The sequence below is a fragment of the Lepidochelys olivacea genome (assembly GCF_965140295.1).
Source record: "Lepidochelys olivacea isolate rLepOli2 genome assembly, chromosome: 8".
In the NCBI taxonomy this organism is placed as follows: Eukaryota; Metazoa; Chordata; order Testudines; family Cheloniidae; genus Lepidochelys; species Lepidochelys olivacea.
Window position 1 is genome coordinate 37,635,365 of NC_140418.1, and position 12,444 is coordinate 37,647,808.

At 51.6% G+C, this 12,444-nt stretch overlaps 1 protein-coding gene across 1 annotated transcript; it reads left to right on the top strand.

The window, feature by feature from the left end:
• The first annotated feature begins 524 nt into the window (after window positions 1-524).
• Window positions 525-9,686, top strand: LOC311524673 (protocadherin-10-like). Its single transcript, XM_084636030.1, has 5 exons — window positions 525-3,155; window positions 6,580-6,638; window positions 6,754-6,842; window positions 7,340-8,492; window positions 9,452-9,686. Exons 1-4 carry the CDS (start codon window positions 588-590, stop codon window positions 7,597-7,599), a joined length of 2,976 nt encoding a protein of 991 aa, XP_084492156.1. The 5' UTR covers window positions 525-587; the 3' UTR covers window positions 7,600-8,492; window positions 9,452-9,686.
• The last annotated feature ends 2,758 nt before the right edge of the window (window positions 9,687-12,444 follow it).

A 12,444-nucleotide genomic window follows, 5' to 3' on the forward strand; every position in this document is an offset into this window, starting at 1 on the left:
CTCGAGACGCTGTCGCCCAGTAACATAAACTTCCTCTCTCCGGGCCGAGAGGCGAAGGCCAGACAATGGGTCCCCGCGGGGGTGGGCCCTAGTGGGCGGTGTGTTCAGATTTAATGGGAGTCGTGTTCTTTCCGTTCAAACAGGTTTTTTCTTTGCAATAAAGTCGCTGGGGCGGAATCCGTCTCCGTCAGGCAGTTCCGTGCCACGCTGGGAAGATACCTGACCTTTTCCTGTATGGAAATGATTGCAATCTCCCGGGCATTAGCATGAACACATCGCGCTCTCTCCTCCCTCCCTGCCTCTCTCCCTCCCTTCGCCCTGGTCAGCAAAGGGTTAACCATTCCGGCAGTAATTACAGCTCTGGCTTTCGACTCCTCTGTCCACCAATGCGGTGCTGAAATGCGAGGCGGGTCCTCCCTCCGCTGCTCAGTCTCTGAGCCCGAAAGTAGTTGGAAGTCCAAGTGTTGGACAAACGCAAGTGGGGGAGCGGCAAAGCAGCAACGGCGGCGCTCTCAGATCCAGGCGAGCCACCGCACCCTTCGCTTCCGACGCCTTCTGCCCCGGGAGACAGCGCAGGCTCCCGCTGGATGGCACGGGTGGTCTTGGGTGAGTCTTATCCCTGGAGGCGCTGCCGGAGCAGGGGCCCCGGCGCTATGGGGGCTGGAGTCTGGGGCAGCGGCTGGACTTGGAGCCGGCAGATGCTGCTGCTCCTGGTGACTTCTTGCCTGGAGCCGGCGGCCGGCCAGCTGCGCTACTCGGTACCCGAGGAGCTGGAGCACGGCGCCTTCGTGGCTAACATCGCCGAGGACCTGGGTCTGGACGTGTCCAAGCTGTCGACGCGGCGGTTCCGCATCGTGTCCCGGGCCGGCACCAAGCAGCATCTGGAGGTGAACTTGGAGAATGGGATCCTCTTCGTCAACGAGAAGATCGACCGCGAGGAGGTGTGCGAGGCCGGCGGGGTCTGCCTGCTGCACCTGCAGCTGGTGATCGAGAGCCCGCTGGCGCTGTACCGCGTGGAGGTGGAGGTGCTGGACATCAACGACAACGCGCCCAGCTTCCCCTGGCCGGAATACGTGCTGGAGGTGACCGAGTCGGCGCTGCCCGGCGCCCGCTTCCCGCTGGAGAGCGCGCAGGACCCGGACGTGGGTACCAACTCCCTGCGCACCTACCAGCTCAGCTCCAATGGCTTCTTCTCGCTCGAGGTGCAGACCCGCAGCGACGGCAGCAAGTTCGCCGAGCTGGTGCTGGAGCGAGCCCTGGATCGCGAGAAGCAGCGCAGCCACCGCCTGCTGCTCACAGCCCTGGACGGCGGCCTCCCGGAGAGGTCGGGCACCGCCGGAATCCTCGTCACCGTGCTGGACGCCAACGACAACGTGCCGGCCTTCGACCAGCCCTCGTACGGGGTGAGCCTGCCCGAGGACGCGCCGCCAGGCACGCTGGTCATCAAGCTCAACGCCACGGACCTGGACGAGGGCACGAACGGCGAGATCGAGTACTCCTTCAGCGGCCATGCGCCGCCCCGGGTGCGCCAGCTCTTCAGCGTGGAGCCGCGCAGCGGCCAGGTGCGCCTGGCCGGCCCGCTGGACTACGAGCGGGCGCGCCTGCAGGAGCTCTACGTGCAGGCCAAGGACCGCGGCCCCTCGGCGGTGGCCGTGCACTGCCGGGTGCTGGTGCACCTGCTCGATGTCAACGATAACGCGCCGGAGGTGAGCCTCACCTCGGTTTCCACGCCGGTGCTGGAGGACGCGCCGCCGGGCACCGTGATCGCCGTGATCAGCGTGCTGGACCGGGACTCCGGGGACAACGGGCAGGTGAGCTGCGAGATCCCCCGCAACGTGCCCTTCCAGCTCCAGGCCGCCTTCCGCAACTACTACACGCTGGTCACCACCGCGGCGCTGGACCGCGAGGCCGTGCCCGAGTACAACCTCAGCATCACGGCACGGGACATGGGCTCGCCAGCGCTGCTCACCAGGAAGACCCTGACCGTCCAGGTGTCGGACATCAACGACAACGCGCCCCGCTTCCTGCAGCCCTCCTACAACGTCTATGTGCTGGAGAACAACGCCCCGGGCGCCTCCATCTGCTCTGTCAGCGCTGTGGACCCCGACTGCCGGCAGAACGCCTATCTGTCCTACTCCATCGCCGAGGGGCACATCCAGGGCATGCCCGTGGCCACCTATGTCTCCATCAACTCGGACAGCGGGCACATGTACGCGCTGCGCTCTCTGGACTACGAGCAGATCCGCAACTTCCAGGTGCAGGTGCAGGCGCAGGACGCGGGCTTCCCCCCGCTCAGCAGCAATGTCACCGTCAACGTCTTCATCCTGGACCAGAATGACAACGCGCCGGTCATCGTCTCGCCCGTGCCCCGCAACGGCTCGCTTGCCACAGAGGTGGTGCCCCGCTCAGCCGACCCCGGCTACGTGGTGGGAAAGGTGTCAGCCGTAGACGCGGACTCTGGGCAGAATTCCAGGCTCTCCTACCAGATCCTGCAGGCCACTGACCCCAGCCTCTTCAGCGTGGCCCTGTACACGGGCGAGCTCCGCACCATCCGAGCCTTCCTGGACAAAGATGCCACCAGGCAGCGCTTGGTCATCCAGGTGCGGGACAACGGGCAGCCGCCGCTCTCCGCCTCTATATCCCTGCTGCTGTCCGTGGTGGAGAGCATGCCCGAGACCCTGTCCGATTTCAACGAGCTCTCCCTGAACCCCGAACTCTCCTCCTCCACCCTCACCCTCTACCTCATCGTCTCACTGGGCTCCGTGTCTTTCACCTTTCTGGTGGCCATCATCATCCTCACGGCCATCAAGTGCCACAAGGACCGGCACTCCCTGCATGGCTATGGCTGCTCCCTCCCCGCCTGCTGCTGCGTGAGGGCCAGGGCCTCTGCCAAGGTCTTCAAAAATTCCAACATCAAGCCCCAGCTCTCCTCGGGCAACAAAGTGCCCACCAACTGCCTGGACGTGGCAGGCAGCGGCCCTCCAGGCTACTGCTACAAAGTCTGCCTGACCCCGGAGTCCGCCAAGAGCGACTTCATGTTTCTAAAGCCCTACAGCCCGAGTCCCCCGAGGAACAACGAGAAAGCCGCCGAGGACTTACCAGGGCCGGGCAGGAAGGCCCGAGAGGCCAATAACACCGTCAGTGCCGCCAGCCAGGTAACCCCGCGCTGCAGTGCAGGCGGTGGGGCTCAGTGAGGCGCACGGGGAGACAGTGCCATGAGAAACCCCTTCAAGAGTTAGCCCGGCTTTCCCCCTTCTTCTCTCCCTCCCCCGCCCCCTGGAAACGCATCTGAGCGGGGAGAAATCCTTTCATTCAGGCACAACTTTTTAAAGATAATTACCGGACCCTTTGATCAAGTGGCAGTGTCAGAATTAGTACCCGTCAGACAGCAGGGAATTCTCCAGCACGCTCCTTACTCATTCCAGTTAATGATTTGGGGAACGTCAGGCTCATTTTAAATTAGGGGAAGTAGCAGAAAGCGCTCAGAAGCAGCAGCCCAGCTCCTATTAAGACTGAAATAGGGACCGTGCCCAGAAAGCCAAGGGCTGTCTCAGGAGATAACTGTCTTTTGAGGGCTCTCGCTTAGCCTCCGATCGCGGCTGCACTGCCCCGTAGCCTTCCTTCAAGAGAGCCAGACCTTACACCGGGGCAGCAAAGCAAGCGGTGGTTTAAGCCTCTTGAAATTTTACTGTCTATTCCGTATTTCCCCTCCGCACATATTACAGGCGGCACGAATTACTCAGGCGCTCGAGTGGCCCATGGGGCTTTTCAGCTCCTTTGTCTCAACAAGAAATTCAGGCAGATACACCCGGCTCAAGCAGATTCAGATGCAGTCGCTGCCCAGTGCTGCATCAGTACCCGCACCCAGTGCTTTCCTACTAGTGATGATCCTTTTCGGGTTTTATTATTATTTATAAATCGCCCTAAGTGGCTTTGTTGGAGGGCGGGGGAGGTTTCATGTGGTGATTAAAATCCTTCCCAAACTAACGAAGGGAGCGAAGGATGTCATGCTGCAGGATTGCCTCTCCAGTCCTTACACTTGAGACCTGGTATCTTGTTTGGTTCTTTCAGGGGCATCTCCTTGCCTTTGTAACTGAGATACTTCGCCATTACCCCATTTCCTAAGGACACCACTTTTCTCCTGGCATCTCTTAAAATTAATGCTGAAATATTAGCTGGAATGCTGAAGAGGAAGAGCACTTTGCAGAAGACAAATGCCTGACATTTCAGTGAACTGATCACTAGATGGTGCAAAAGCCCAGACTCTGCGCTCGGAGAGAAAAAAAGATTTAAAGAGATTTTTATGTCAACTTTCGTTAGGTATTTAAATGAATAACGTCTAATTGTTTAGATGAAATACTCTTTCAATAACGCGATTACTGGGGATGGATGGGGATGAGAAGTCTAATCCACTTACAAACATTTTACTTTAACAAAATATCCCTTTTTAAAATAAGCACAAGACATTCTGTAGACAGGTTTTCTTTTTACATTTTCCCTTGGATCATTGGACACAGTTGTCTAATATGTTAATGCGATTTTCCTCCAGTCAGTTACAAACTCCCTCTAGTGACATTCCGCACACAGCTGATTTCCACGCCTTTCCGCCTCAGGCGGGTGTAGGGAGATAGCAGACTAAGCGACCTCAATCGAAACTAACTAACTAATAATAATGAAAAATGTTTACAAATATTAAGAGAAAAAAATCTGTAATGAAAGAATGGATCCAGATTTACAGACTGGGGTTGGGAATTAAGGTGTGAAAACTGGGATGGGGGCAAGAGGGAGAAGAAAGGAAGTGTGATCTAGTGGGGGGAGACAAGTCTGGAAGGCTTCGCTTTCGGCTCTGTCAGAGATTTCCTGTGTCTCTGTGCCTCAGTTTCCCCTCTGTAAAATGGAGATAGTATTACCTCACAGAGGTGCAGTGAGGTTTAATTCTTGGATGTCCGAGGGGCGCTTTGAGAGCTGATGGATGGCTCTGTTAAGGGGCAAAGCAAGTTGTTGTCAAACCTAGGTTACCAAGTGTCAGTAGAACACTAGAGGGCTCAGTTATGTCCGAACAGTTACTTTGGTTACTACCACGGGCTAGTTGGCTTCAGAGGCGCATTGCTTTCGGAACCGAGTAATTGGCCTGATTCTTACCTCACTCCCGCCGCCGTAACTCCACTGGCTTCTTTCTCTTGCCTGTTTTCTGGAGCTAGGGTGGGCGGGGGGCGGAAGGAGATATGTCCGGAGCTCACCCCTAATACATTTCCCACCCCTCATGCTGCCTCCCAAGGCAGGAAAGCCTGGAATTTGGAGGCCCACTAATCTGCCTTTTCAGTTACTGTCACCTCTACGACATTTAAGTTTTTACCCCTAAATCCTCAGAAAAGGCTTCCCTGATTCGGACTCGCTTTTGAACTCACACCTAGTCAATTACCAGGATCAACTGCACCCAGTTGGCTGAGAAATCATTGACAGGACAGGTACTGGAGCCTTCCAACGTCTGACTAAATGACAGCGAGGCAGGCATATTAAATAAACCTGTGGAACAGTAGTGAAATAATTGTGTTTTTTTAATGCAAGCCAAATCAGCTGCAGCTTCCATTTCACAATCCAGGGAGTCTGACACTGAGATTAAAAAACCGCTCTGGCTACAGCCAAGTTGGAGTCGGACCGAGAAAACAGAATACAAATGAACCTCTTTGAAAGCCCTGCTTGCTTCTCCATTCGGGTTTGTATCTGATGTTCCATCACCTTCTATCCTTTGAAGGAGACGGATTAGAAGAACAAGCAGATTATTTAGACCGGCAACATATTTACAGAGAGCAACTGAAGTGGGTTAGAGTGCGGGCCAGAGAGGGTTTTCAGTGGATTTCTGGAAGCAGAAGGCTTTTTGCTTCACTGGTGAAACATAAAAGATAAGACAGCTCCCTTTGTTAGTTGTTCTAAACGCAGAAATCATACAAGCAAGCAGCAGCTTTGTTCCTGCGCTTTGGCAGGACAGTAATTAAATATTGTAATCTGAATGAGATCCGAAAGCAGACCAATAACTGGATGCGGAGTGACAGCTTTAGCTTTCAGTGGGAAAGGTAAATATTCCTCCCCCGGAACAAGGAGAATAGGGCAGCATTGCCCTGCCATTTGCCATGTGTCTCTGCCTTGCACTTTTCACTCCCCGCGTAGAGTCAGGTGTATGGGTTCTTGGAGGTGATTTTTTTTTTATCAGAGCTGGAGATTCTGTCGAGTGATCAGTTTCACACCACCCTAGGAGATATACCTAGAAGGCATCTCACTTCTCTTGCTCTAGAGATCATTTCCCACCTCTTTCGCAGTGTAGCTAATTCATCCCCTGACCACATGGAACCTGGACCTTCAGTGGCTTCTCAATTCGCCCGAAAAGCAGGCAGAGTTCATCTAGCTCAAACCAACACAACCTGAGCCAAAAGGATCTAACCTAATTCATTCGATTCCCTTTGCAGTGAGCATTAAGCACTCAACGTTTCTTTGGGGGGAGATGATGGGTATGGCAAATCCATGCGCCCTAAAGATGGAAATTCCATGGGTCTAATGTTGTATATTTCCTGTATTTTGCAGATCAAACAGCCCATTGTGGACTGGCTGCCTACAAAAACCCAGCGATCAGCCCTGAAAAGGTACCAGAATCCAATACTTAGAGGGCATGGGGTAAACTGGGAGGGGCGGTTATTGCTGACCTGAATATGAGTGAAGTCTTCATGGCGTCTTTGTTGTCTCGCTGGTTCTCTTTAGTTCGCAGAGTCTGGAGGACGTAGGGGGAGTCCGCAGAGGAGTCCAGAAAGAGCACGACAGGCTGCGTACCCTGTTCACTCCAGTCTCTGGTTAGTGTTGGGTGGTGCAGAACATCACATGCCTAAAGTCTAACCCGGCAACTCCCAAAATGGCTGGGGGAACCGAACCAGGCTGCCAGTCTAAGGCCATACCTGAGCCTTTCATTCCCCACCGGCGCTGTAGGTGCTTTATCCCTTATCCGAGCCCGGGCTGCTCCAAACCCTAGCCTCCCCCGAGGCCAGTGCACCGCCAGGAATGGGCGTGGGGAGCGGTGGTGGGAGCACTGGGATGTTGGAAACGCATCATGGTCGTGAGAGGAACCTTTCTATGTACCAGCCACAACAGCTGTAGGGAGCAGAACTAGGGATGTAGAGCGGTAGTCCGGCGGCACCGGCCTGCAGCTCAGCCCCTAGAACGGATTAATTTCTTCCTACCCCAGGCTTGTTAAAGGCCGATTGAGAGAGAGAGAGAGTGAGTGTGTGAGAGACTGATCCTCTCTGGTCCCCAGAAGCTTTTCCCGGCGCTAGCTAACGTTTGCTTTCTCCAGAATTCCAGAAGGCACCCAGGGCCTCCAACAGCATTTGGACCCCCAGGTACGGCCCCCTGTATCCGCCGCACATCCCACCTCTGGATTACCAGCACAACGTTTATATACCAGGGACCCCAACCATGCTGGCAAACAAGGAGGGGCCCCACTGCCTGGATCCGGAGGACAAGAACAGCTTCTCCACTTTTGGGAAGAGAAAGAAAATGGCCACCTATTGCGACATAGGCGATAGCATGATTATCAACAATGACTTAAAATAATGGCTGCCGGAGGAGAGCGCCGGGCCAGGGCAGCTCTGTCCGTGTTCCTGGTGAAGCTGAGATGGGGACAGTTGCCTTTTCCAGCCTGCAGCTTTCATAAAGTGTAAGAAGCAGTGGGTCCTTCTGTAGGAAAAGTGCCCTCCTTGCTAATCGGCTGAACCGTGCGATGCATTGCCTGCAGCCTAGGTACCTACTGTTGTAATTTAACCAAGTCCAGTCTCCGGCCTGCAGCTGAACAGAAAGGGAGATGGATTTGCAGCACTTGAACCGAGAGAAGGAATGAAATGGGAGATTGGACGAACGATATTAAGATTCTTCCCATGTCATTCTGCAGGGGTGGTAGCTGGTCTGTGTATTAGTGGGTACATGACCGTTCAGTAGTGGGTGAGAGGATTACAGAAAGGATTTGCCTTGTGTTAAGCACATCCCCATGCCGATTTATTCTGGGGGTCGGAAGTCCGAGTAGCCCTCGGCTATGTCTCGCGCATTTCAAGAAGCCTTTAGCAAGCTCAATTTTGTAACTATTGTAACTTCTTTCCTCGTGCGGCTGTGTGAATGTATCAAGTACACGTGTATGTTTCTGACTGTTTAATGCACTGGAATAGCTGCAAAATGCCATGTTAAAATCAAGAGGGCTGGGAGAGCTACTCGGGTTAAAGCAAACATATATACTACCTGCAGGAGAACTCTCTTTCCATAAATTAAGGAATTATGGAATAATAATTTATTGGACCTGGATCTCAGATCTGTCACAGGGGAGACATGAAGGCAGGGCACAGCATGCTGAAACCAGCCAATTGTTTCTGGCCTCACTGACAGTTAAAACACATAACTAAACAACTGCCAGGTGTTGTAATTTTTGATCCGCTCATCTGAAACGCAAATCTCATCTGGTAAGGCTGGTTTTTATTATTAAAATTATAACTGAAAGTTTCCAGGATCTTAAAGAGTTCTTAAAGAGAGAGTTTATGGGAAAGTCTCGAGTTCCCAGGCGTGGAAGGGACCCACACTTCCTCCTCTTTGTGGTCTGTGATGTGGAAGGGGGGTGGAGACTGGGTAGCCGGGGGACGCACAGAGTGGGGCTAGATCATCTTTTCTACTTAGCCTCCCTCAGGAATCTCAGGAGTACTGAAGGCAGAGACCCTGGTAATGGTACCGGGGTCTTAATGAAACCAAGTTGCCATGTAGCCGGGGACCCCGCATAGGGGTCAGACATCGTACAGGGGCTCAATCTTCTACGTGGATGGCGTTGGCCTCCTACAAGCCCCTGGAATCCTCTACATTTAGTGGAAGGCTCTGCTGTCCTTTCCACCAATAACAGCTCCCTTGGTGATGACTGTGGGGTGGATCTCAGCGAGATTTCCTTCCCCAGAGCCCACTCTTGTTTTTTTCCTCTATGGGAAGTGTAAAAAATAAGCTCCCCCTTTTGACTAATGAACAGTAGGCTGGGACCCTTCTTTAGATGGGGTGATGATCTCCTGCACACAAGCACATCACTGCTCTAGCTGCCCTGGCAGATCAAAGAGAAGTTTTCACTCCACCCCACGTTGCTTTTTAAGGTATTAAACACACAATCAGGCAGAATCCCAAATCAAAAAACAGGTCTGCCCACCTCCAACAAACTGCTGTGTTAGTTGTACTCATCCTAGAGTCCGAAGAGTATATTTCCTTTGAGAAACTCAAGGGAAGATGATTGTCCATCACCACGGAGACAGTCCAAGCTTGTTCAAATTTGCTACGCAGGTGGGAGTGGGGACACAGCTCAGATCCGGTGATTCTAGTTTTGGCTTGCTTGGGACTAGCCCCCAAGAGCCCAAAGGTCTCTGAATCTGAATCTTCTCTTTGTTGACAGATTTGAACTGACAGACCTATTTAAAATAACGCAGAGGAACAATTTTCCTGGAGAGCTACTCTTGGTCTGTGGGCATGGAAACCGTGTGGAGAAGTGTGCCAGAGTCACAGAAGGAAGATTGCTAGGCTTTTGAATTACAGCTAATTTCGAACAATACATGCAGTGCATCAGAAATTCTCTTTCAACAAGTAGTGTTTGTTTCACAGTGTTTGCTTTATACCAATAAAATTGTATTTTAATAGCTCAGACAGCTCCATGGCTTTTCTGATGGGCAACAAACAGCAGCCACACTGACAACGGTTTCTCTGATGGTTTTGTTTTTCACCTTTCATTGGGCAGAATATTATCATTGCCTCTGAACAGAGACTTGGCCAAAGCTTGCTGGAGATCTTTTAAAGCTCTGTAACTTGCCGCAATTACCATATTGCGAGCTAGCAATATTAAAATGCTTAATCTTGTCTTTTCCACAGAAGAAGTTATATCCCTTGCTTTCCTTTTAAAAATCTCTGCTGTGTGCACTATTGCATTCCTCACCTGTACGGCTTCCTTTCAGCGATGTCTGAAGTATCCTTGTACATACTTCGCCGGACTCTTGGCCCCTTTGAACCACTTCAGTGGTAAATTGGGGGCTATCAAGTTTCCTCCCCCACTCTGAACGCTAGGGTACAGATGTGGGGACCTGCATGAAAACCTCCTAAGCTTATCTTTACCAACTTAGGTCAAAAAGTTCCCTAAGGTACAAAATATTCCACCCTTTGTCCTTGGATTGGCTGCTACCACCACCAAACAAATACTGGTTGCTGGGGAAGAGCTGTTTGGAAACATCTTTCCCCCCAAATACTTCCCAAAACCTTGCACCCCTCTTCCTGGACAAGGTTTGGTAAAAAGCCCCACCAATTTGCCTAGGTGACTACAGACCCAGACCCTTGGATCTTAAGAACAATGAACAATCCTCCCAACACTTGCACCCCCCTTTCCTAGGAAATGTTGGATAAAAAGCCTCACCAATTTGCATAGGTGACCACAGACCCAAACCCTTGGATCTGAGAACAATGAAAAAGCATTCAGTTTTCTTACAAGAAGACTTTTAATAGAAAAAGGAGTAAATAGAAGTAAAGAAATCCCCTCTGTAAAATCAGGATAGTAGATACCTTACAGGGTAATTAGATTCAAAACATAGAGAATCCCTCTAGGCAAAAACTTAAGTTACAAAAAAGATACACAGACAGAAATAGTTATTCTATTCAGCACAATTCTTTTCTCAGCCATTTAAAGAAATCATAATCTAACACATACCTAGCTAGATTACTTACTAAAAGTTCTAGACAACTAAAAGAGTTGTCACTTTGGATGGGCTATCACCAGCAGGAGAGTGAATTTGTGTGGGGGGTGGAGGGTGAGAAAACCTGGATTTGTGCTGGAAATGGCCCACCTGATGATCACTTTAGATAAGCTATTACCAGCAGGACAGTGGGGTGGCAGGAGGTATTGTTTCATATTCTCTGTGTATATATAAAGCCTGCTGCAGTTTCCACGGCATGCATCTGAGGAAGTGAGCTGTAGCTCAGGAAAGCTTATGCTCTAATAAATTGGTTAGTCTCTAAGGTGCCACAAGTCCTCCTTTTCTTTTTGCGAATACAGACTAACACGGCTGTTACTCTGAAACCTAAAAGTTCTAAGACTCCATTCCTGGTCTATCCCCCGCAGAGGCAACATAAAGACAGACCCACAGACCCTTTGTTTCTCTCCCTCCTCCCAGCTTTTGAAAGTATCTTGTCTCCTCATTGGTCATTTTGGTCAGGTGCCAGCGAGGTTACCTTTAGCTTCTTAACCCTTTACAGGTGAGAGGAGTTTTCCTCTGGCCAGGAGGGATTTCAAAGGAGTTTACCCTTCCCTTTATATTTATGATAGGGGTCCTCAAGCTTGTTTCACCAGCTCCCTGAGGATTCCGTCAGCGTTGGGGGAACAAGTAGGTGGACTAGCCATTCTCCTCAACCCCTCTTCTGGCCGTGGGGAGAAAGGAGGCGTGGCTGGAGCAGCTGCAGGTCCTGGAGATCACCAGCTGGCAGAACAACCCCACGAGGCTGTTCTAAGTGGCACAGGTTACTAAGGTATCTCCTTGCCCCTCTCAGGGTTAGGGAGCTGCAAAGGTTGCAGAAAGTCGCATTTGCTCACCTGCCCAGGCGCCGATCCTACAATAAGGGGTCTAGCCCTTTCAGCTGTGCTAGACCCGGGGAAGTCAACCACTCTCAGAGGAAAGCACTTCAGTATCCTTCTGCCTGAAAGCTGCAAGCTAAATATAATGACCTATTAGTTTCCTTTGCGTTGTTTCTACTATTCAGTTAAGCTTTTCCTGAGATACTCGCCACCCACAGCTGGCATCTGGACTAGCAGGAAGACTGGCACCTGTCCCTGGATATGTGCCAAACTCAAGGACGTAGGTGTCTGGAAGCAGATGTGTCAGATTTGCTATGGAAATATCCTCCCCTCTCCAACCGCTTTTTCTTTCTTTCTTTCTCTCTTTCTCTCTTTCTACTGAAGTTCCCTGGCTAGCTGCAGAGCTTGGGCAGCGTCAGTGCAACTTTCTCAAACACGGAAGTCAGACTGAGGGGGGAGGGAAGGGGAGCGAGGATAATCAGGTACTCTCCTCCCAAGCTCCAACCACAACACACATTCCACCTGGTGGTGAGCCCCAAATGAGAGGACTCCCACAGTTAGACGGGGCAGAGTTTCATCACTTGATCTTCCCGCTTTCTCCCATGATTGATCAGCAATGATTTTTTAACAACGTTGACGTTAAATTGTCATAATTAGGCTTTAGCACTAACGCTTAGTGGAAATGAATTGGGTCAGCCATTGTCTTCTCTGCCGAATCTGTCAGCTGTGGGCTAACCAGTGCCAATTCTACAGCTGGTTTTGGGGATGTAAATGATACTTATCTGTTCGGAAATGGACAGAGATCACCAAGTCACTGATTCATAGGGGCCACTAAA